Here is a 25,962-nt window from a genome sequence, read left to right on the forward strand (position 1 = left end):
TCCCTGGTTTTACCTGTAAACATAAGCTATGACTAAGGACAGATGGTACTGTACGAAATGTACGGCCTGTCTCACACTTGCGTTGTGGCTTTCCCGGTTTTGAAATCCGGCAGAGGATCTCAAAACCGGAATTAAACTGATCCATGCCATTTAATAATGGATCCGTTTCGGCCGTATCCGGTTGAACAAACAAACTGAACAAACCGGGTCCGGTATCAGTGTAAGTCAATAGGCTCCCGATCAGTTTTTTTGTTAGCGGAAAAAAAATGTATCCAGCATCATTGACTTACATTGATTTTGTAGCGGTTTTGTGTCCGGTCAAAAGAATGCAACAAAACAAAACGGAATGTATCCTGATCAGTTTTGTCCCCATTGACAGTGAATGGGGAGAAAACTGTTCCGTTTTGGCACAGTTTTGATATCATCTGCCGGATGTCAAAACCGTAAAGCAACAATGCAAGTGTAAAACAGGCCCTAGTGTCTGCATGGACATTTTGTACTTCTCTTTGCTTTTAATGAGATGAAATAAACTGGATATTTAACTTCCAGACAAGTTCTGGAGAAAACTTCTGCTGTTTGAACAACAAACGGCCCAAAATTGAACATGACTGCACTCTGCTCGTAGTCTGGAGCGTAGAATACTTCTATGAAATGTGTAGAGTGTACGTTTTGCATGATGGGTACAATAAGGCTTAGGGCTCATGCACATGACTGTATGTATTTTGCGGTCCGCAAAAAAACGGATCAGAAAGAAAATACGTTTGTGTGCATGAGCCCTTACTGAAAGGCACAGGGAAGAATGAGTAATAGGTACGAATATACGATTTTTCATTTCTGTTATGACATTTATGAGAATGCCCTTAATGTCGAGACAGGATGAAAGGATGTGCAGCTCTGCACAGTGATCTAAAGATTTCGGTTTTAGCATTTTTTTATCGAAATTTATTTAGAATAAACAGGGGAACAGTAAAGTTACATTTGTACTGTATTTTGTCAAATCATTTTGGCCGGTTTCAGATGGTTATGATATATTCACATTATAATATCTGTGTTACAACTGCAAGACCCAGACCTCCAGCATTTAAATGGAACCAACCTTGCATCACATCAGCCTACAGCGACGTAACGCTCGGTTCAGCAGGAATGCAGGGTGTTATATCTGTACTGCGGACACTAACGATAATGCATTTACACTAGGGCAGTGTAAGGACGGCCTCGAAGGGGCTGCCCAGGATTATATAAACATGAGTGCCTTCTTCCAAAAACAGCACCACCCCTGTCCACATGTCGGAGAGGTGAGTAGTGTTGTATTTTTTATATTTTTTAACATTCACTACAGTTATAAGTTTTTTTCCTCATAATTCAAATAACCACTTTAGGTTGTTTCACAGTTTTTTGCATTTTTTTCACGTTTTTATGCAGCCAAATGTTAAATTAAACTCTATAGTAAATTTTAAAATACACTACAAAGCTTTTTTTCATGGCGTTTTCTGAGTATTTTGAATTTTTATATACAAAAACAACTTGCTGTAGGTATGCAGTTGTTTCTGTTGTTTTTCACTAAAGGCCCTGATACACATTAGTGTATTGTTGGCCAAGCTCACCAGGACTGACAGGTTCAGCTGAGAGTCTAATGTGTGTGGAGGCTTCTGATTCTCCTACAGAAGATGTCAGAGGAGGAAGGTTTGAGCGCCTGATCCTTCTGTTCTTCCGGGAAATAAGGCACCACCAGAAGTGTCTGGCAGCAGCTTCCTCCGTAATCCCCATAGAATACAATTTCACGTATGGCCAAGCTGAACATGGATGTGTATGGGGGAGCCGGGAGACATAGCTGCTGGCTGAATGATCGTTCACCCGACAGCTACTCAATGTGTATGGCAGCCTTAAGGCATCTCTGTAGGAGTTTAAAAAACTATAATGTGTAATCAAGCTCCCAGGCGACCTATAAAATCCACACAGTATTTATTGGTCACCATATAAAATATAGCTATGTTACGACTGTAGGTAGGGAAAGACAAGAACAGGGAGCCCGAAGGCTAGAAACCAGCCTGCTTTCCCTACCTACTTGCAGTACAAACCCTAGATAGCTAGACCGCAGCTGGTCGACGGTCCCTACGCTATTTAGGTGCAGAGATGGACAACAAACAAAGACAAACACAATTCCAGAGTCATATGAAAATGAGTCAGAACCAGAGGGACTATGCAGTACCAAATGAGAGACAGAGAGTGGTTGCAAGACAGGCCGAGATCAGAACCAGAGGGACTGTGCACTACCAAACAAGAGACAAAGAGTGGTCAGAAACAAGCAGGGGTCAGAAGCAGGAGCAATAATAAGCACAGGAGCAGGAACCAGGAACACAGCATGTGAGTCAAAGTCTATCACTGGCAATGGTGTATGGCCTGGAAGGGATTTAAATAGAGCGCCGAGTCCCTGGATCAGAACCTAATCCTAATCGATTTACTCGGCGCTCCATTAGTCAGACACACTAGACATAGTAATAGAGCAGCTGAGCTAATCAGTCCACTGCTAATCTCCCCCAGCACACGCTGGGGAGCGTGTTCCATCACCAGGGGGCGTGTCTCTCCCGGAGTGGCCATGCCGAGGCTGAGGATTGCACTGCTGAAGCCCGGACAGGTAAGTTTGTTACGAGCTACTTGTGTGTTTAAATGCTTTTTATAAGTGCTTATTGTAAAAAAGCATTAGCAGTTAAAAATGCCAGAAAAATGCTCGAATACAATGTTACAAATAAAAAATAGAAAAAAAAACCTTAAAAAAAAGGAAAAATCACATGCTGCTTTTTTTTTTTTTAACTGATGCAAAAACCAAAAAAAAAACTAAGTGTCTGGAGGAAGCCTACATATGTCTTTACCTGCTCACATATTGTAATATGGATAAGTCATAAAAAATAAATAAAAAAAAACCTGTTCAGGTCATCTGCAGGCCAAAGGATTATAAAGTTATGTTACATTATCTGCTGCAGTTAGTTACCTCTAACATTAATATGGTTTTACAATGCAGAATTAAGATTAATAAGAAAAAATCTATTTATCATGATGGTCTGAAGACAGACAATCTTGAAGCATCCACGATGAAGGACAACTTAGGTCTGTTATCTTCCTAACTGCATATTTGATGATAATGGGAGAAGACAGGATCTGGCTTAAATTTTGCTGAAATTATTCATTTTCATGAGTAATGAAGACCTAGTTGCATTGGATTGAAAAGTTCATCTTAAGAATAACGTGTTACTGACTTAAAGGGGTTGTCAGCGGAAAAAAATTACTTTTAAATCAGCAAAAAAAAATATAAATAATACTCAACTCACCAATACCCTGTCGCTCGCAATTTGATACTTACCAGGTCCCCAACAATTTTCTGCTTCCTGGTCCCTCTTGACACTGAGGAAATGCCCACTCAGTCAATTACAGGCTGAGGCAGGTCACCACTGCAACCAATGGTCGGCTGGAGACTTATTTCCTGTGTGTTGGGAGGCACCAGAACTAGACAGACCAGAAAGGACCTAGTAAAGAGACAACCCCTTTAACATTTCATTTATACATGAACCTAACCTATCAGGTGGTTTCATTTTCAGTGTTTTATTTTTTAAGTGTAGCCTTTTTTATGCAGTTTTTTGAGTCAACGCCAAATATGGATCCAGCAGGAAAGATGTGTAAGTCCTTCCTTTATATTCCTCCTTTTATTTTTAACTCACACATAACTTTGGCTCAAAAAGTCACCCAAAAAAATCACCAAAAATTGCTGTGATGTTTTTAAAATAAATAAATAATTAAAACACGGACCAAGAAGCCACCAAATGTTACTAGCAGAAGGACCCAGCCTCGCACGGGTATATTTCATCTATTTCATTTAATGTTTGTGTGTGTCGTTAAAAGATATTGACAGTATCCCCTGTGACAGTGACCTCTACAGCACCCCGCTCCTTAACACTGACCTTCATAGTGGACCGTCCCCTTAACTGTGGCCTCCACAGCACTCCGCTCCCTTAACAGTGTCATCCAAAGCGCCCTGCCCCTTTAAAGCTGACCTACAGCAGTGAAGAAAAATGGCTGGGTTGTTATGGAAACCTGATATAAAACTGTGTGTATGTGGAGACTAAGGGTCTGCGAGCTTCTATTGGCTGATAAGGGTCATGTGACCAGGCTTCTATTGGCTAATGCATTTTTTTTTATATATCTCCAGAACGGTACCTGTTAGAGAGCTGAGACCAAGTCTAAAACCCTTGCGGAGACCTGATGTACCTGTGTGCTAAATTTCCTAATTGTAAATGCAACGGTGTAGATTCCTTTAGCGGACAAACATACATGCATACACTCAGCTTTATATATTAGATTTTATTACAAAAGATTAATGTGGACCAACTTTTTATCGCCACAGGTTGCGCCCACTGTGGTATGCTGAAATTTGTAGTCCCCCTGCACCCATTGTAAACCTAATTATAATAGACTGCAGGTCACCTATTGTATGCTGCTACAGGGTGGCCCACGAAAAGTATTCCGCCTCCAAATGAAACTGCCTAACAGTAAATCTGTCTTAATTGTCCATAGCAACCAATCAGATCTCAGCTTTCATTTTTTCAGAGCCCAGTAGGAACTAAAAACTGAGCTGTGATTGGTTGCTATGGACAACTAAGGCAGATTTACTATTAGGCAGTTCCCTTTGGAGACATTTAAGGCGAGCTACTTTTTTGTGCCGCCCTGTAGAAACTCTCAGGTTTCTGTACCGTCACAAGAGCACAGGCAAAATTACCTCAGGATTCAAGCGTGGGCCTCTCAGGAACCTTTTGAACTGAATGTGGAACACACCGTTCACTACAAGTTCCAGAATGCCGTGTGCGTCATGTGGAGATTTTACTTGGTCGCTCCATAGCCTCAGGTGGGACTGGTGCGGTAGAAGAGCGGGAGCAGGTGGAAATGTGAAGTGAGGAGGAGTGAGATATGTGTCCTAAGACTATATTATCCATCTGTATAATGTGCTCATATCAGTTCACTTAAAGGGGGTTGTCCCACGGAAAATATTCTGCAGTTTTCAAACCAGCACCTGGATGTAAATACTTTTGTAATTGCATGTAATTAAAAATTGTGCATAGCCACTGAGTTATTCACTGAAATCTACTTGTATAGCGCCACCTGTTGTTTGCTTTTTCTAATTTCTCTGTCCTCAGTGAGACGGAAACACATGCTCAGCTCCATCTTCCAACGGCCAACAGCAGCGGCAGAAAGGACACACTCCCAGAGAACGGGCATGCCTCCTAAGCTAGCTAACAATTTGAGCATTGAATGGAGAGATCTATGGATCCATGTGCAGTACAGGACTGGTTCTAGCTTTGTTAGAAAGCAGTTGTCATGTACTATATGATGTCTGATTTAGATTTTTTTTACATTATTCATGGGATAACCCCTTTAAACTGCACATAATGCTTTTCTGTGCCACAAACCTGCCAGCTGATGTTGGACCAGTTGAACACTGCACCAGGGTTCTCTAAGGGCCGGTATATGGTCCACATTCACACGTCGGAACAGCATTCTCGTTGGCTTCCCCTTACATGTTATATATATGCTGCCCTGTACATTTGGCGCCCCAGCTGCCGACAGCTACTATTGTGCACTCATATAGCATAGGAAATAAAAGTATGATATTTTGTTCCCCCCAGTGATCACTAGAACAGGGATCCCCATGACCCCTGCGTATATGGAGCACTAGTGTGCATGTGTCATCACTGCTTCATTCATTTCTATGGGACTGGCAGAGATAGCCAGGCACTGTGTTCAGCCATCTCCGAAACTCCTATGGAGATTAATCTGTTTATTTCAGAAGACCCCACAGGGTACGGGGTCCCTGTTCTCATGATTCCAGGGGTTGATCTAATAGTTATATCCAATGGATATGGATAACTTGCTACAACCAACAACCAGAATACCCTTTTAAATGTGTGGTCCAATTATTATTATTTTTTAACAAATTATTCGGGATCTGGTAAAATAATGAAAAACAACCTCCCCATACTACCCACACTTCAATCCAGCATCGCACCGCTCTGTCATCTTCTCCGGCTTCAGCCAGTTATGTGTTGTTTGGCTGCAGCAGTGATGTTCCTTATACCGCTGCAGACAGTCCTGCACTGTACACTGCTGAGGCCAGCGCTGGCTGCAGGAAGATAGAGAAACAGCTCTAGGTAGGAGCAGATGCTTGAAGGGTAGTTGAAGTCATTATTTTTTTATTATTTTTTTTTTACCAGCAGCTTCCCCTCCACCCATCACTTTGGTGAAATAAATGAAAAAACTCAGACAAAACCTTCAAGGATTTTAATATTAATGGCCTTCTCTTAGTATAATATATTAATATGTGATTGTTGGGGCCCTACTACTGGACCACTCAGCTTAGTGAGGGGCCTGATGCATCCTCTTCTTTGTTAACTAAGGCACAGCACCATACAAAAACGCGTGGCTGTGTTTGGTACTACAGCTCAGGCCCCTTCACTGGGAACTAGGGCTGGTTGATTAATTAATTTGAAGTCAGAATTTGGGAAATCAATGTTAGTCCCATCCTTACAGGCAGGGCTAATATCAGTTAACACATACACTACAGGACACAAGGGGGGCAGGTCACTGCTGCGGACAGTCATTAGCTGCAGCGGCGTTAAACTGAAAGTTTACAGCGAGGGAACTTGAGCGATACACCGGAGGGGGTCATGAGGGAGAGTCTGCCAAAACAGTCCCAGAAGCTGAACAACCACTTTAAAGTGTAAAAAAGTGTAAATGACGGAATATTTTTTTTGTCCATTACTTACCCCCAAAAAGTGAATAAGTTACATATACGCCAAAATGGTGCCATTGGAAAATGCAACTCATACTGCAAAAAACAAGCCCTCATACAGCTACATGAATGGAAAAATACAAATTTTAAGGCTGTCTAAAAACTAAAAAATTCCTGTGGCCATCCAACGGCTGTGGGAATCCAACCACTGGGACCGCCACCGATCTAGAAAATGGGGGTCCCATTTGCCTATTCTGATGGAGCGGCAGGCCAAGCATGCACCCTACTGATCCATTCATTCTCTATGATACTGCCAAAAAAGCTGAGAAAATAAAACTAAACAAGAAAATCAAGATTGAAATTGATAATCGTCTTTAAAAGGGTTGTCTGAGTCAAACAAAAACTCGGATGGCCACTGTAAATGTGCTAAAATCACAAAAGAAGTAATAGTTACACCTTCACTCCCCTTCCACTTTCAGCTATGTGCTCCGTTACTCCCTGCCGCTGGCTGGGTGCTCCTGGCTGCAGCAGTGATGTTCATTACACACAAGTCACCGTGCAACCAATAACAGGCCTCAGTAGTATATGGGACACCATTGCTGAGGCCAGTGATTGGATGCACCAGTGACCTGTGTGTACGGAACGTCACCACTGCAGCCAGGAAAACAGAGCTGCGGCAAGGACTGGAGTTTGTTGCTCGAAGCTGCAGGGTAGAAAATGGGTGATATGGATTCTTTTGTTATTTTAGCACCTTAAAGAGGTTTCTGTGATTATCATATTGATGACCTATCCTCAGGTGATCAGTATGGGATTGGCGGGGATCCGACACCCGGCATCCAACCAATTGGCTCTGGTAAGTGCAGAGGCCTCCATGCAGCTCACTAAGCACAGTGCCGTTCATTGTACAGAGGCTGTGCTTGGTCTTGCAGCTCGGTTCTATTCACCTGAATGGGGCTGAGTTGCGTCTAGGTCATGTGACTGATGAACGTGACGTCACCGGCCTAGGAAGAGCATTAAGTTCTCATAGAGTACCACGGAGCTGATGATAACCTGAGGAAAGGCCATCAATATGTCAATATGTAAACCCCTTTATTTGGCAAAAAAAATTAAAATCCAGATTTCAATTCTAGGCCAGATCACCCAGCCCTGGTGGGATCCTCACAGATCAAACATTGATGACTAATCCTGAGAATAGGCCATCAATATTAAAGTCCTTGGAAACCCCTTTAACACTAAGGTAAGATCCATATCATTTAGTCATATTTTTAGTAGAATTTTTACTTTTCATCCTGGCTCATAATTATGTATTTCCAATGACTTAAAAAAAAATACAGGAAAATACTTTACGATACGTAGATCTGAATTCCAGCATGGACGGATCAAGTTGCTAATGAATTCACCCGTAATATTTATACCTACCTCAAAATAACGCTCTTTGGTGACTGCCGCAATGATGACTGTGGTAATGGCTGCTGTGAGGGTTCTAAACCCCTCCAAAAACAGCACCAGCCTGGTATTTAAAATGCTTCTTTCATCTCCCTTGTTTGGTTAAGCATTGAATAAGCCCAGTGTTTCACCCGAAACCCACAACATGGGCTGGAAAAGTAGTGTAGCAGTCAGTGAAAAACGCAGGCTCTATTTGAGCTGGGCACAATAATTCATTTCACTGGACGTAAAGGAAAATGAAATCTTGAGAATGAAATGACTCACTCATAGGTTTTTGGCAACGGAGAGAGAATTCCATAGCAGTTGCCTAATCTGCTGATAACTACCAATTGGCTCATCGTATATACATCACATATCTGTTAAATATGCTGAATTGGGCATTGTATAATTATGTAAGGGGGAGGCGTAACAGAATGTGCTAAGTATGCCCTTCTGAAAGTGACCTCAGCAGAGTTCCCCACCGGATGACCACAGCAACACATTGACGTAACCCACCCGGCTCGGTAAATATTTGCTCGTAATGAAGAGTTATAATAATTCATGATATAATCGTGTTCTAGTACTTGTATAAAAGCTCTTCTCTACATTTCTTAGATTTTATGCCTACTTTCATTTAGTATTTTATTCATCTGTTACCAAAGTCAAAATTTTCTCCCAGGAGATACGATTATATTTTTTATAGAATGATAGGAAATATGGACATGAAATACATTTATGCAAATAATCTCGTGTATAGATGCTCTATTCGGGCATGGTTATGATCACTGACTATACAGGTCCTTCTAAAAAAATTAGCATATTGTGATAAAGTTCATTATTTTCTGTAATGTACTGATAAACATTAGACTTTCATATATTTTAGATTCATTACACACAACTGAAGTAGTTCAAGAATGTTATTGTTTTAATATGGATGATTTTGGCATACAGCTCATGAAAACCCAAAATTCCTATCTAAAAAAATTAGCATATCATGAAAAGGTTCTCTAAACAAGCTATTAACCTAATCATCTGAATCAACTAATTAACTCTAAACACCTGCAAAAGATTCCTGAGGCTTTTAAAAACTCCCAGCCTGGTTCATTATTCAAAACCGCAATCATGGGTAAGACTGCCGACCTGACTGCTGTCCAGAAGGCCATCATTGACACCCTCAAGCAAGAGGGTAAGACACAGAAAGAAATTTCTGAACGAATAGGCTGTTCAGAGTGCTGTATCAAGGCACCTCAGTGGGAAGTCTGTGGGAAGGAAAAATTGTGGCAGAAAACGCTGCACAACGAGAAGAGGTGACCGGACCCTGAGGAAGATTGTGGAGAAGGACCGATTCCAGACCTTGGGGGACCTGCGGAAGCAGTGGACTGCGTGTGCAGGAAATGGGCTACAGGTGCCGCATTTCCCAGGTCAAGCCACTTTTGAACCAGAAACAGCGGCAGAGGCGCCTGACCTGGGCTACAGAGAAGCAGCACTGGACTGTTGCTCAGTGGTCCAAAGTACTTTTTTCGGATGAAAGCAAATTTTGCATGTCATTCGGAAATCAAGGTGCCAGAGTCTGGAGGAAGACTGGGGAGAGGGAAATGCCAAAATGCCTGAAGTCCAGTGTCAAGTACCCACAGTCAGTGATGGTCTGGGGTGCCATGTCAGCTGCTGGTGTTGGTCCACTGTGTTTTATCAAGGGCAGGGTCAATGCAGCTAGCTATCAGGAGATTTTGGAGCACTTCATGCTTCCATCTGCTGAAAAGCTTTATGGAGATGAAGATTTCATTTTTCAGCACGACCTGGCACCTGCTCACAGTGCCAAAACCACTGGTAAATGGTTTACTGACCATGGTATTACTGTGCTCAATTGGCCTGCCAACTCTCCTGACCTGAACCCCATAGAGAATCTGTGGGATATTGGGAAGAGAAAGTTGAGAGACGCAAGACCCAACACTCTGGATGAGCTTAAGGCCGCTATCGAAGCATCCTGTAGCTTAGCACCATTGTCTATTGGAGTCTAAGGTAACATAGTAACATAGTATATAAGGCCGAAAGAAGACATTTGTCCATCCAGTTCGGCCTGTCATCCTGCAAGTTGATCTAGAGGAAGGCAAAAAAAACTGTGAGGTACAAGCCAATTTTCCCTACTTAAGGGGGGGGGGGGGAATTCCTTCCTGACTACAATAAGGCAATCAGAATAACTCCCTGACCAACAACCCCTCGCTAGTAGTTATAGGTAGTCTGAAATCCATACCCTATCACATAGAAAGGTCATTCTGTTGCTCATTTGTTTAAATGGCAACTATGCTGCTACAAAATGGCTTCCAAGTGGAGATGATTTCCATCCAAGTATCTACAGAATGATATGGACACCTTGGTCCATGCAGGTTTTGTGAGCTGTTTATCAGGCCTAAAGTATATGCATGACCTGACCTTCCACCCAGTGCTCAGGATATCAGAATGACTTTACAATCAATGTTGGGTAGAGGCGGTGTGTACGTGAGAATACGAGTACAAAGGACACAAATGATTAAAACGGTCTGCCAATAGTATTCACTTAGGGGGAGGATCATACATGTCATTAGGGACATTACACTTCCTATCTTTATGTCTATTCCAGGACCTTGGTAATATATCATTCTCAGTCCTAAGTAGCCATATAGGAAGCTGAAATACAAACATCTTGAGCTCTGAGAGGACGTGGAAACTCGTACTGCTGTTCAGAGATGGTTAGTAGCTCTCTTATACATGACATCTTAGGTTTGCTGCTCCTTTCATGGCCCAGGCCATCAGAGCTCAACATGCTGAACGTGACTGGAGATGTTAGACGTTGGGTACATCCAGTAATGATCAAAAAGACTTTTCGATTACGAGAAACTCAAACACAAAGATTCTATGGCGGATTAACGTAAAATAGTGAGCCGCAATATATAATACATGGGCTCGTCATTATATCCACTGGAACGTCTAATTTAGCCTTGAAACCCACAGTACATGCTTGATTGTCCATTAGGTCTCATAACCCGCTTTTCTCAACGGACAATCGTTCTCTGCTCTGTAGTCGGTCAAATATGCCTATTAAAACAAGCATATCTAAGAGGCAAAATCAAAGTTATTAGTGAAATGCTTTTAGAAGAGGTCTACAAAGTGTCTAATGTATGTTTTGTGGTTAGAAGAGGTGAAGTACACATGGCTTCCTAATACGTTTTTCATCCCTGTGATGCAGCCTGATGTGTAGAGTAATTGAACAGGACATCTCCAGATCTGAAAGGAGGGACGGTACAATAGCATTAATCAAAGGGCATAGCTGCCGAAATTCACCACATTCCATCTGATGAGTAGATGGGGATTAGACCTCTGGGACCATCACTGATGCCTAGACTGAAAGGGCTATGATGTCCAGTAAAGCATGGTGGACACTTTTCAAACCACCACTCCTGACCAGGCACTGGTTCTGGTAACACAATGCCGCCTCTTTCAAGTAAATGGAAATGTGTTGCTGTTCCTACACAGCACTAAGTAGGGAGTGGTATAGTGTAAGAAAAAAAATGAAAAACACTACTCTTACACCCTTTCATTCAGCACATTTTTAAGGTGTGGAAATATACTAATGGTACGTTCACACGACGGAATAGTTTCCAATGTGTATGACCTGCAGCAGAAATCCCAAACGAACCCTTGGATTTTTGGCATGGATGTGGGATGGTTTGAGGTTTACACTATAGCAGATTCACAGAAGGGTTATTTCCATTGTCATCCAATGGGGGCAATCCTCACATTTCCCACCTAAAGTCCACTAGAAAAACAAACAAACAATGATTGTAGAAAAAACTGCTGGAAACTAGTGCAAAAATCTTCGTGTACATGTGAACTGAGTTGTATAACCTCATTCACATACATGGGATGCAGACTACACATGTATTAGGCCTCATGCACACAACCATATCCATTTTGTGATTCTCATATCGCGGAATTCGCTAAATATGGATGCGGTCCATGTGGCGTACACATTCCTTTTGCAGACCTATTGACTTCAATGGGTCCATGGTCCGCATTTTGTGGACATATTCTATCTTTTTGCAGAACAGACATGCGGATGCGTATAGCACATTGATGATTTCTGTGCTTTCTGCATACATACAGTATGTCCATTTGGCAAAAAGTCCTATACTTGGCCGCAAAATGAGGAACAGGGACACATTGAAGTCAACAGGTCTGCAAAAAAAGGAGATGCAACATGGATGGTATCCGTATTTTGCGGATCTGCAATTTGTGGACTGCAAAATACATGCAGTATTTTCTGCTGCATTGTGGTATTTGGTTAAGTTGGGTCAGTGTATTGCCCTGCACTAATGTATTGCTGGCCCTGCCTACATATGTTGGCCCCGCCTACTTCTGTTGTCCCTGCCTACATATGTTGGCCCCGTCTACTTCTGTTGTTCCTGCCTACATATGTTGGGCCCGCCTACTTCTGTTGTTCCTGCCTACATATGTTGACCCCGTCTACTTCTGTTGTTCCTGCCTACATATGTTGGCCCCGCCTACTTCTGTTGTCCCTGCCTACATATGTTGGCCCCGTCTACTTCTGTTATTCCTGCCTACATATGTTGGCCCAGCCTACTTCTGTTGTCCCTGTCTACATATGTTGGGCCCGCCTACTTCTGTTGTTCCTGCCTACATATGTTGGCCCCGCCTACTTCTGTTGTCCCTGTCTACATATGTTGGGCCCCCCTACTTCTGTTGTCTCTGCCTACATATGTTGGGCCCGCCTACTTCTGTTGTCCCTGCCTTCCGCCAATTTGGACCTTCCTACAACATGGGGCCACTTTTACCTTTTTTTCCAGGGCCACGTTTAGTTCCCAGTCCGCCCCTGCATGCCAAACTCTGTGTCTGATTCCCTTGTGTGAACATAGCCTAAATCGGCAGATGAAAGAGGAGCCAGTATCCCCCATAACTCTACCACCTATTAATTATTTGTTAATCTATTCTTCCTTCTTCATCTTAAAATCCACTCCAGTATCTGAGTGCCATGCGTTTTTTCACTGGCTTCTCCAACAGGACATTCATTGTGTGAATGAGAGGACCCGCTGCTGAAAGCGGTACTGCCTATGCCAACATGACTGACAATGAAACACAGGCAGTACTATCTGTGCCGGCATTGCGTGCTGAAGTTGACCGCCTCATTACACTGAAACCTAACCACACGGACGGTGGTCACTTTATGATCACAACCATTATGTGCACATTTGTCCTATAATATGGTAAAAATACACATAGGACAGGCGGTTTATAAAGTCGGGAATCAAAGCAAAAAAATTTCCCCCTGATTTTGGTCTAACATTTCTTACCAACTTGTGACAGATGACGTGTTCAGCTCGAGTTGCAAGTACTTTGCTTTGGCAATTCAAAATTGTTTCCATTTTGTTGGGGAAATATGAACTTACTTATTGCACCCCCCATAAGTCCTGTCGTGCCAGGGCAGACCTATCTCCTTTTGCCAATCTTTGCTGGCATTAAGCACATAAAAATCACATCAGTTCTGTCAATTCTTATTTTATATGTGATTTTTGTGTGATAGGGATAGGCTTGGCTCTGTCAGCTGGAGATATTTAGTTTGAGACTGTAGAAACGCTTCTTCCTTGTGATTTAGGAAACCTAGGAGTAAGAGCCTTCTGGCACCCCTTTGGCTTTGCCTGTTGTGTGTTACTGGCACCAGGCACAGCTAAAAATATCCAAGTCTTAAGTTAAAACACATGACTTGTGAATATCAAGTAAATGTGTCTCAAGTCATGTCAACTGACCGTCAGTGAGTCTGACTAATTTCAGGCCTTCATCTCATCACTAATAAGTATCAGCTGTTTTACCGACTCTGCCAGTATCTAAATGATATAAAATCCATATTTCAGTGCCTGGGAGGAGGAAATGTCATTGTTTTCTATCTTTCTTCTCTCTGATGTCCCCCTTGTCAGTGACATATTAGCATCTCTGTATCACGATCCGTTCCTGGCTTATTTTTACAGCTGCTTTAAGTTCTTTCAGCATCTTTTGGACAAAAATAGTATAATACTACCAACAAAGGTAATACAAGAAGGTCAACTGGTGATTGCCATGAGGTTTATCTCGTGATTCAAAGAGCAGAGGGAGGTGAAGAATAAATTTACTTGAAAGTCGTGCAAGCAGTAGTGATTTTTCACCAGTGACAGGTTGTACTCCCGTCTCCTTCCTGCCTCTCTCATTAGTCAGATGGAAAGCCATCAAAGTGTATGACCTACCGATAACTTAACCTCCTCTTTACCGACTGTGCAAGCCGTTCACAAAACGGATGAACACGGGTTTCTACAATTGGTAAGGATAGTATACTGATAAAGGTTGTCCTTAACATCATCTACCTGGGCACCTGACATGATCACAGCTTGCACTGTGCCTTGCTCATGCTCACAAGGTTTACCACAGAAAACATCAGTTTGTAGGCCATACTTTAAAGGGTGTGTCCGTGCATTTATATGAAGAGACATACAGGATGAAGCAAGGTACAGACAGCACTTGATATCCATGAACATAGACACAGAAATAGCACAATTCTCGACCACCATTGCTCAACCACAATACAATTTGACAATGCATGACAAACGTATAGTCAACATACCAAGTACCCTCGATTCCCCCCATGCTGCTTTTTTTTTTCTGGTACCACACGTCCCTCACCCTTCACTGCTCTCAGATGGACATAGTGCCTATGTCCTTTATGTTGGTGTACCCACAGTCAGTAGGAGAAGGGAAAGGGCATGTCTTAGACTTTTTCTATATTGCAAGGGGAAGACTGAAGTGGTGGCAGTCATCTTGAATGGGAACCAAAATGGACTAGTAGAGGCAGCATGGGAGGAACAGAGGGCACCAGGTATGTTGACTATACATATTAGGTACAGTCAGATTTTAAGCTTGCCTGACTTTAAGCTTTACTTCCTGTAATAAATCCCAGGCAGACTGTATTTTAAATTATGTAGATTCACAGTGGTTTCGAGACTGATATCCCATCATCTCTGTGTGTAGTTGCAAGGCCTCATTCATATTTGCGTGCTAGACGGACCAAACACGGATCCTTCATAGATGAAACATGACGGAATTTTCCATGGACTTCAAACGGAAACGTAAAATGTGAACGAGGCCTTAGTTATGGTATCTACTGTGGTTAGCAACACCTGAGCATACATGTCAGTGTATGGTTTCCCCCTTGTGGCATTTTAATGCACAACTTAATACAATGCAGCATCAGCTTTTTCTTTCAGGCTTGATTCTTTACTTTCAGCCACATGAGTACATGGTTTATACACAACACATTAATAAAAGCTGTCACAGACATTTTTAGGGGAACGATATGAGAGTTAAAAATGGCGCACGTGTATGTTGCCCCAGAAAACTGCGGTTAAATTTGTCCTTTTCTATATAAATGCACCCCCAGTAAGCCATATGTATGGATTTTCACCTTCTGCATAGAAATTGACCAGCAGGACAGATCCTTATATTCTCAGAATGTTAGTTTCTACTACAGATTTTTACTGCGATTCTGCCACTCTCAAAGGAGAGGGATGAAATCCACATGTGGATTTTGCTTTACATTTGCCCCAGGATTTGTAGTGTAAAACTCCACCACATGCACAGATACACTTAACCATTGTGGGTTGATGAAGGGGTAGTGAAACTTTACAGAACACTTTGTCACTTAGACTTTGCTTAGAGATTTCCATATCTTTAAGCTAGGTGATCCTGCTGAAATCAATCGGACAGAAATGGATGAACATTCTTGTTGAATGGTCACTGGGGCATAACTTAATTTGGGTATGGCCACACGTCAGATTTCTGCATGGAGTTTTGAAAGCCAAAGTCAAGAGTAATGACTTAAAATCATAAAAGTTGAGAAAGTATAAAGAACTAATACAACTTCTCTTTTTTGAATTCACTCCTGGTTTTGGCTTCCAAAACTGCATCAGGAAACCTGACTATGTGGCCGTAGCCAAAATGAATTATTTTCCTCCTTGAGTCTGGAGATCAGGCTTCTGCAACCAGTATTGGCTGTGCTGAAGAAATTCAAGCCTGTGGACCTTCTCGACAATTAAAATGCCCAAACCTGCCTATACAATGTCGTTCATTTGCCTACCGGACATCAGAGTCCAGGATTCGTTTTTGGGTTGTATGTAAAAGATGGGAATATAGGCATGCATTTAGCTGTGTCCCATAGCAGATTCTAGTGAAGGCATAAAATCCATTAAAGGTTTGAGCGCACGAGGCTTCCTGGTTCTAAGTACAGCATAGAATTTAGCAACCTTTTCTAAAAGGGAACTCTCACTCACCTCGCAAGAACTAACCGCTGGTCAATAATATGTCAGCTCCAGAGCTGAAGTGCTACTTAAATATTTTCTGGGCCACAATAAAAGGAGAATTAGTGAGGTACCCTATTATACTGCCCTCCTCAAATTACAGTCTCGTGCCAGGTCTGAACAGCTTGAGGGCTGACTTGTGCCCACTATGTATAGAGTATGACCTGATATGACCTTTGTGATAGAATTACTTTTGTTAGGGCAGACTGGTAAAATGTTAGTTCAGGCCCCGATACACTAGCAGAATTTTAAACATGGAACAGGTTTTAAGTACTGTGTATATAGACTTTCCAAGTGTTTATCCTTAGGATAGGTCATCAGTATCTGATCGGTGGGGGTCCAGCTCCTAGCACCTACCGCCTGTCATCTGTTTGAGGAGGCTGCAGCGCTTCGTTGAGTATCACAGATAACATTGCAGTGCCATCCACTGGATAGCGGTTGTGTTTGGTACTGCTGCTCACCCTCATTCAGTTGAATGGGACTGAGGTGCGCCTAGGCCATGTGACCGATGAATGTGATGTCAGTGGCCTAGGAAGAGGCTGCGAGGCTCACTGGAACAGTTGTTCGACAGGGGTCCATCTAGTCGGACAGCCACTAATCAGATACTGATGATCTATCCTGAGGATAGGTTATTAGTATTAATCACCCCTTTAATATAAATCCATACAGCCATATGAATGAACTTGGGCTGTTGTGGCCCATATAGGTGGACTTTGGCGTAGAAGAATATTAGTAAAGGCGTTTTCGCTGTCACACAATTGGATTTTCTTTCGCTTATTTTGTTACAAGTACTTTTTGAATGTTAATCTGAAATATTCATCTGTTCTCCTCTAATCATTGTCTGAAAGTAATAATAATATTAACTATAGAGGTATTCCATACAATATTTTCAATACACAATAGGGGACAAACGTCAGATCAGTGGGGTCTAGTCACTAGCACAACCACCATAGCTACATACTTTTTCAACCATTGTCATTGGGGAGAATATATTTGGGTTTGTAAAGAGACAGTAAGAGAATACCTTCCTTAAGTAATAAAAGGGAGAATTTCACATAAGGCCCCAGAGTATATATAGATATATTGTATATAGCCAATTCATCGGTCATCTGTAAACCCTGTAAACCCCACAGATTTCCAGAATTTGGGACCCCAACTGCAGCTAGGAGGAGTTTGAGTGGAGCCTCACTGGGGTCTCCCGTTTTGGCGATTGGTGGGCGTCCCAGTTGCCAGACCCTCACCAATTTAGAATTATCACCTGCCCAGTGGATAGGTGATAAATGCTTTTTCTAATATAATAAAAGATAGCAGCCATTATGGCTGTGATATGACATGTTTGAGATGTGTCATTGTCCTTGAGTCCTCTGCAGTATACCTACCTTGAATGGAATGTCTTATATGTATACTGTATATACTATATAGAATAGACCCTGGGTGGTCGCTATATATCAGCCTTTTTTTTTTTTTTCCTTATTTGTAAAAAGTTCTATAATTATGACACTTCAACTATAAGCAGATACTTGGGGAAATGTCTCTTTAAAACCTTCCCTGTGAAATTTATGATCTAATCCCAAAAAATGACTATATAATAAGACGCACAGTGTCCTCCGCTGTGTATTGAGACAGGAAAATGAGTCACTTTGTTTGGCCCACAGGGACCAGCTCATGGAAATGGGTCTGTGAGGTGCAGAGGATCTCCTCGACAGGGTAACTCCTAGGCTTGGAGTCATATCTTCCAGATAACGTTGGATCTCCTTCAGAAAGCGAGTGGGAGAATCCTGGCAGCCATACTTGCCCCAATAGCCAAAACCCTAAACTATTATTAATAGGTGTTTTTTTCCCCAAACGGAATTCCCTCTCGCATCTGCCTGATGGTGACCTAATTATGGTAAAAAGACATTCTTTCCAGCTACCAATGTGATGTACGTTTACTCTGTAAACCCAGACTGGTTGCTGTGTACACTAAATCTCTTGTAATTATCCGCTAACTTCTGACCGGCCGCCACAAGAACTCACACAAGTGAGTGTACTGTGTCCCCCTCATCACCAGGGCTCCTGCATTTATCTACCTACTGTTTACTTTACATCAGACGGTTACTTGTATAGTATACTGCAAAATAATTACATGAGGGATATATATATATATATATATATATATATATATAATGAAGTTATATCCCAATGTCAATATTCAATTGCAAAGCATTTCTGTAAGTTATGACTAGCTGAGGCTCTGACATGTAAATGCACAACATGTGCTTAATCTGGGTGCATACATTTCAGAGTCACTGGGTCAGACTTATTCAAAATGTTGTGTCACACCCTGACCATGCATAAGAAAGCAGAGCTGCCGGTAGTCGCAGCTAAGAGCTAATTCATTTTTAATATTTTATGCTGTTTATTGTGGGTTTTTATAGCTGTGTGTCTGTTACGTTCAGAGACAGCGGATGCTAGTGCCTCGTCTTCAGTTGTACCTCACTCGAATCGGGGTATGTATTACATGTCTGCCAGGTTCCCACAAATCAGGGTCTACAGGGCTACGTATTACTAAATAGTGCATTCAAGTTCTAGTGAAAGCACCATCACTGTAGTTGATTATGGTAGGTGTGCTGTAGGATATTCATGTTGTCTCACATTAGTACCAAACACACAAATTATACAAATTATATATGGGTGCAAAATCTACACACATTTGTACACATATATGTGTGTTTGTATGTGTGTGTATATGTGAATATATATATATATATATATATAAAAATAATGGACGTGTACAGCTATATAAATATATATATATATATATATATATATATATATTATAATGTAAGTATAAAGTAGATAGCTATATATATATTAGAAGTGTACTGCTATATAAATATACATATATTATAATGTAAGTATAAAGTATATAGCTATATATAATAGAAGTGTACAGCTATATATAAATATATATAATAATGTAAGTATATCGCTCACATATATACACATAGGAGTAACATTTATAAAAAATACTTTGACCTCTTTAAATAACATTTTTATGATACTGCTAGCCATACGTGTAGGCTTTTGTCATTTAAGCTCTTTGCCAACAATGCTATAATCGCTTAGAATTACATATATATATATATATATATATATATATATATATATATTCACATAAAATAATAGCACCCACACTACAGAGGTACCTGCGTACAGGCTCACCCAGTCAGCTCCCATCCCAGCCCCCTTGTTAGACATTGACGTACCTTGATCCATAGACCGCATTATGTAGTGATGATACTGTGCTAGTCTGCAGGCTGCTTCTCTCTGCATTTGAATACAGAAAAATACTTTATAAAAAAAAAAATTATTGGTATTTAATAAAAGAAAAATCTTCAGTGGTTCATAGTAAACCAATGCTGCTTGTCAAGAGAGAGGAAAAAAAATGGGGAGGGGGAGGGAGACCCTCTTCAGTTTAGGAACTCGGAGGAGAGGAACCAACAAGGATGAGAGCTTGACATGAAGTGAGAGCAGTTGTCTATGATCTAGGTTACTAGAGAGGGAAAGGCTACTTCCTTCCCCACTCCGAGTGTTTATAGTGTTTGAATAAAGGGATTCCCTCACTGTTTCCTCCTGTTTATCCCATTGCTATGGGAACGTTTGGATCTGCTCCATCTTCTAAACTGAGGGCTTTCCTGCAAACTTCACACTGAGGAATCCATGACGTCTCCCAGCCCTGGGCCAAGCCAGCTCTCTGAGGCTCTCTCAGTATAGCAGTACAAGCGCTTAATTGTTGAGCGCTGAGCTATGAGGGAGAGAGGAGGAAAACTACCCAGTAATATATTTGTGAAAAAAGAGAGGGAGAGAAAAAATGTTGTGTGTACTCATGCTAATAAAAACTGCCTGCACAGCACAGCTTCTGTTTAGGTCCATTAGCGTTGGTAGGCCGAGCAGTGCCATTACATCACCTGTAATCTAGCAGTAAAAAGGGTTAACTAACAATCGCCGGGCTGTCAGCGTCTGACTGTTAACGTTTTCCCCTCAGGTTACAAATTCGGAGACAATTATAAGTGGATTTCACACGTATCCTATACAAGAAAAAAGCTGGACTACAAGGGGGGGTAGCTCAATACACTTGTCATTTTTATATATCTGTACAGCGCCCCCACACGGGGGTGGACATATCTCATACACCACCTCTGCTGCCGCACAGGGGTCCCATAGGTAAGGGGGGACTATTCCTACCCTAACAGTAGCTTCCTACTATTGACTACGATTTCATGGCTCACAATTACTGGTAGACAGTTTCTAGACTAGACTGGAGTAGGAAGGAATGTAATAAATAGAACATCATTATTTTCTTATATAATAGGCACTTTTTCTGCGCTCCTATTATTTATATATAGGGGCCACCTGCTGGTGCTGGAAGGTATTACAAAAATGGCATGGTGACCCACGGCCCAATTCCATATCATGGCTATTACAAATAAAACTGCGCTGAGGCTTAATTCTAAGTGGTTACCGTTCACTCAAGTAGAAGGCACAGTAATTACATACCATGGTACTCAATGGATGGCGGCTCTTTCACCCTTGTCTCTGGAATCAAGAACGGTTCCTGGGCTCTGTGTGGGGCTGGCTGCTTACAGTCACACACAGTGCCCTGAACCCTCCAAATTTCTCCCAAGATAGGGGATACCTACTAGATCATGGGGTTTCTACCCCTGAGACCCACATGATCATTAGAATAGGGATCCTGTACCGCTCGGGGGCCCCCAACTAAACGTAGTGGCAGGTCAGGCATGCAAACTGCCACTCCATTGATTTCTAGGAGAGTTCAGAAACTCCAGTAGAGATGAATGGAGTGACAGGAGCAGCAGTGCCCATGCCTGACCTGCCTCTCCATTCATTTTGTGGTGTTCCGAGGCGTATGGAGTCCCCATTCTTGTGACCGATGGGACCCCCACCACTCTTATAGTTATCCACTATCTTGTGGATATGGGACAACCGGAATAACCTTTTAACTAAGCCGTGTCCCAGTGGTCCTCTTCACAAAATCACAGTTGACGCTTCCTCGATCCTTACGACTAGACCTCTGTTGCACAGTCCACAACCAGGGCAACGCATTGACTGCAATGGACACTGTTTGCTGAGATCTGAGATACACTTTGCTAATGGTGGCAGAAAGCAAATCTGGCGCACCTTTAGACTGTTTAGTCTAATGGTGTATTTACACTCCACAACTGAACAGACAATGATCGGGAAGGAACAGTTCATTCCCAATAATTGCCTGCTTGTCAGAGAAGGTGAGAGCTGCATTTACATGCAGCAATCATGCCAATCCGTAAAACTGAAAAGACAGGTGGTTGCCATGTGGCGCTGTACCAAACTGGAGTAGGGATAATTACCAGGAGACTGTATAAGGGCTAATGCACGCTTGGTCTCAGCCTGGTTTCTTAGACTGCATGGAAGAGTGAGCTTTTGATATCTGTTCACATGGGGTAGAGCTGCATGATGCCTATGAGTTGATGGGGTCTTAGCCTGACAGTAGGCATGTTGTTGGGCTGCTGGGTCTTGCCACCTGCCGGGGCTTTGTTGTGGCGACAGTGGTCAAGTGGCAATGCATCAGATTAGAGTAAGGACCCACATGAAAGAGGCCACGTTGATGTGGTGAGTGCGCCTATGCATTTTGATCACAATCTTGTGGACATGTTTGTATATTATGCTGAGAAGCAATAAATGAATGCATGGCTTGTACATGTGCAATCCATGTCTTTTTTCTACAGACTGTCATAGATACAGTAAACGCCTCGAATGTATGGGGACAAGCAATCGCTACTGCAGTCGCTCGTCCCCATACATATTCAGTTTCTGGGCAGTAGATCGCTGTTCACACAGCACAATCTGCTGCGCAAAAACAATGATTCTGGTGTCAGCATATATGATAATTTCACCCGATCATGCTCATTCATAAGGTGATCAGCGGCTCATTTACACAAGCCAATTATCAGGAACGAGCATTCGTTTGAATGATCGCTTCCAATAATCTGCCCGATAATAGTCCCTTGTAAAGCAAGTGGCATTTATTATGTAGAGAAAGTTAATACAAGGCACTTACTAATGTATTGTTATTATCTATATTGCTTCCTTTGCTGGCTGGATTCATTTTTCCATCACATTATACACTGCTCGTTTCCATGGTTAATACCACCATGCAATCCAACAGTGGTGGTTGTGCTTGTACACTATAGGAAAAAGCACCAGCCTATGTGTGCTACCTCAGTCCCCGCCACCAGCAAGGCTGATGTTTTTTACTACACTGTGCAAACAGGACCACCACTGACGGATTACAGGGTTGTTGTAACCATGGAAACAAGCAGTGTATAATGTGATGGAAAAATGAATCCAGCCAGCAAAGTAAGCAATATGGAGAATCACAATACATTAGTAAGTGCCTTGTATTAACTTTCTCTACATGATAAATGCAACTTACTGAAGTGAGACAACCCCTTTAAGTTTTTACCACCTATTATTTGGCTCACTTTACACCAGAATTTTGCCACAAATTGAAGTGAGTGGGACGGCGGAGCTGTAATTACACCTGCTCGCCGATGCAAGATCGACGGCGAGCAGGCAAACAAAGACTTGTACGGATCAGATCCATACATGGAAGTCCGTACACAAGAGCGATCAGCTTACAGCAGACAGAGCAGAGAGGGACCAGACATGGTTTATCTCACCCCAGAGCTAGGATAATATCCACCTGATAATCTAGCTCTTTCTTGTTTGGTCTCCCTGACATCTGTCTGCCTTACCAAATCATTATCACCCTCACCATAGTCGCCATAGACTTCATTGGACTGTGCGTTTATACAGATTTGATTGGCCAACTCAGAGTTCAGGGATTTGAAAAATATGCAGAAACTGGCACTTTTGTTTAATAACATATATTAAAAGGTTCACTATTTTCACGTCTATGGCTGAATTATGAAATTAATAAAAAAAATGAAGTTATGCTTTAAACTGCTCAAGTGTTATTGATCACATTTGTTAAAGGGATTCTGTCACCTCCCCTAACCCAAAATCCGATTTTAAAACAGTCATGCAGCACAGCTTACCTTGAATAGGCTGTGCTCTTCTAACTTGCAATCTGTCCAGTAGTTTCTGTGAAAATCGACTTTTATGGTTATGCAAATTAGCCCTGAAGGTGCCCAGAGGGGCGTTTTGTTCCCCTTAGTGAGCCCAGTAACGCCCCTCTTACAGTGCCCAGCCCGCCTTCCTTCCGACTGTCTAACCGCCCCCAGCCTCCCACAGCCTCTCCTCCCCCTCCCTCACGGCCGAACGAACTCTCGCACAGGCGCAGTACCCACTGAGGGCTGCGCCAGTGCGATCTGCAGGAGACTGAGGGCAGGAGCTTCATCCTCGTCACTGGGCATGCGCCGAGCCCAGTGACGTCCGATGCTCGCTCTTCCCTCAGTCAGCAGGGAAGAGCGAGCATCGGACATCACTGGGATCGGCGCTTGCCCAGTGACGAGGATGAAGCTCCTGCCCTCAGTCTCCTGCAGATCGCACTGGCGCAGCCCTCAGTGGGTACTGCGCCTGTGCGAGAGTTCGTTCGGCCGTGAGGGAGGGGGAGGAGAGGCTGTGGGAGGCTGGGGGCGGTTAGACAGTAGGAAGGAAGGCGGGCTGGGCACTGTAAGAGGGGCGTTACTGGGCTCACTAAGGGGAACAAAACGCCCCTCTGGGCACCTTCAGGGCTAATTTGCATAACCATAAAAGTCGATTTTCACAGAAACTACTGGACGGATTACAAGATAGAAGAGCACAGCCTAATCAAGGTAAGCTGTGCTGCATGACTGCTTTAAAATAGGATTTTGGGTTAGGGGAGGTGACAGAATCCCTTTAAAGGGAATTTCCAGGGATCAAAGTCTATCTTTGGGAAAGGCCATCATTTTTTTTGTTGGGTGCCTGAGATCCATGACGATCATCTGAATGAAGGGACCACTGTGTTTACCCTTAAGTGTTTGTCTGGCACAGCAGTAGTGGTAGACGTAAAGTTCTAAAATGTACTCATATGCCTTCCATTCAGTCACATCATCTCCCATCTCCTGGTTGAACTTGGACATATGTCTTATCTCAACTATACTGGCTATGAAATAGTCTCTGGTCCATGTGGGAGGTTGTTCCAAGTACTATAGTTCAGTTCCATTCAAGAGGGATAGGCCATACATATTTGACTCCTGGAACCCCCTGTTTCAATGGCGGTTCATGGCTGATGTGCGAATTAGGGCTTATATTCATTTTACTGCATGGTGCTGCATGATGCTGCATGGACTGTGTCCAATTGTTAATCAGCTGCTCCTATATATACCTGCCTGTTCCTTTCATCCTTGCCTGAGAAATTGATCCCTATAGATTGTTCTAGGCCTCTCTAGCTAGAGCCTGTTAAAGAGCTATTATGCATTTACCTTCCTGAATCTGGTTCCTGACCTGTGCCTGTTCACGTACTGATCCTGTGCCTCCTTCTCTGACCTTTGGATTGTTTCATGGATTCGCACAAACTCTGCCAGCCCTGACCTCTGCCTGTTTTGTGACTACTTGTATTTCCTGTTCCCTCGGTGCCCCAGATCGTTATCTATGATCCCCGTGGGTCAGCAGTCAATCACACCAGGGCTATTCCAAGTGATAGTGGCTTGGTGGCTCCTCTGCAGTGAAGTCCAGATCCCTGTATAGTAATTAAAAGGTGAATACGCAAAGTCAATCCGGTTGATTGGCACAGTCGTTTCGCAACCATTGTCTGCTACACCCCCTCTGTGGAGCCATTTAGGTGATGCCATAAAATACTGTACACATGACAAAAACACGTACTAGTAAACTAGCCAACCAGGGAGTCCGTTTCTTAAAGGCTCTGTGGTCCTTCAGCAAGGTGACAAATGATTGACGGAATTCAGCCAGTCATGCCATACATCTATAATACACACACAATTTCCAAATTGACTGATAACCTTTTTGGTGGATGGAAGTCTGCCCACGGCCATTGCTATCATCCTGCTAATCTTTTCAACAATGGTTGGTTTAAATTGCCAATTTCAGATGACGCTTATCTCATCTGTATAGGCATTATTTAGAATGATTAATGATACTGCATGTCCATTGGTACTCATTAAAGGGGTTATCCAAGACCTATAATGACCCCCCCCATGTGCCTAGACCTCTCACACAGATTGTACTTACCTCGCTCCCCAGCACCCGAATCGCTTCTGATGCCCGCATGGCTGCCACCGCATTGCCCCATCGCACGGATTAAAACATTTGGTGTCTGGGGGCCAGCCAATAGCAGGCCGCGACGGGAGCGAGGCTCCCTAGCGTCATAGGTCTTGGATAACCCCTTTAAGTGCCATTTACTTGCAG

The 25,962-nt window shown here is 42.7% G+C and overlaps 1 protein-coding gene across 3 annotated transcripts in view; it reads right to left on the bottom strand.

Annotated features, from left to right (window-relative positions):
- Positions 1-20,061, bottom strand: part of NFATC2 (nuclear factor of activated T cells 2) — a 139,137-nt gene extending 119,076 nt beyond the window's left edge. For all 3 annotated transcript variants that reach the window (XM_044297594.1, XM_044297595.1, XM_044297592.1), the window contains exon 1: positions 19,821-20,061. Coding sequence is in view for 1 of the 3 variants with exons in the window: in XM_044297592.1 (XP_044153527.1) it covers positions 19,821-19,887 (67 nt within the window). In the remaining 2 variants the exon portion in view is untranslated. The remainder of the gene's footprint in view (positions 1-19,820) is intronic.
- Positions 20,062-25,962: the final 5,901 nt, after the last annotated feature.

This window comes from Bufo gargarizans, chromosome 6 (genome assembly GCF_014858855.1).
Source record: "Bufo gargarizans isolate SCDJY-AF-19 chromosome 6, ASM1485885v1, whole genome shotgun sequence".
In the NCBI taxonomy this organism is placed as follows: Eukaryota; Metazoa; Chordata; class Amphibia; order Anura; family Bufonidae; genus Bufo; species Bufo gargarizans.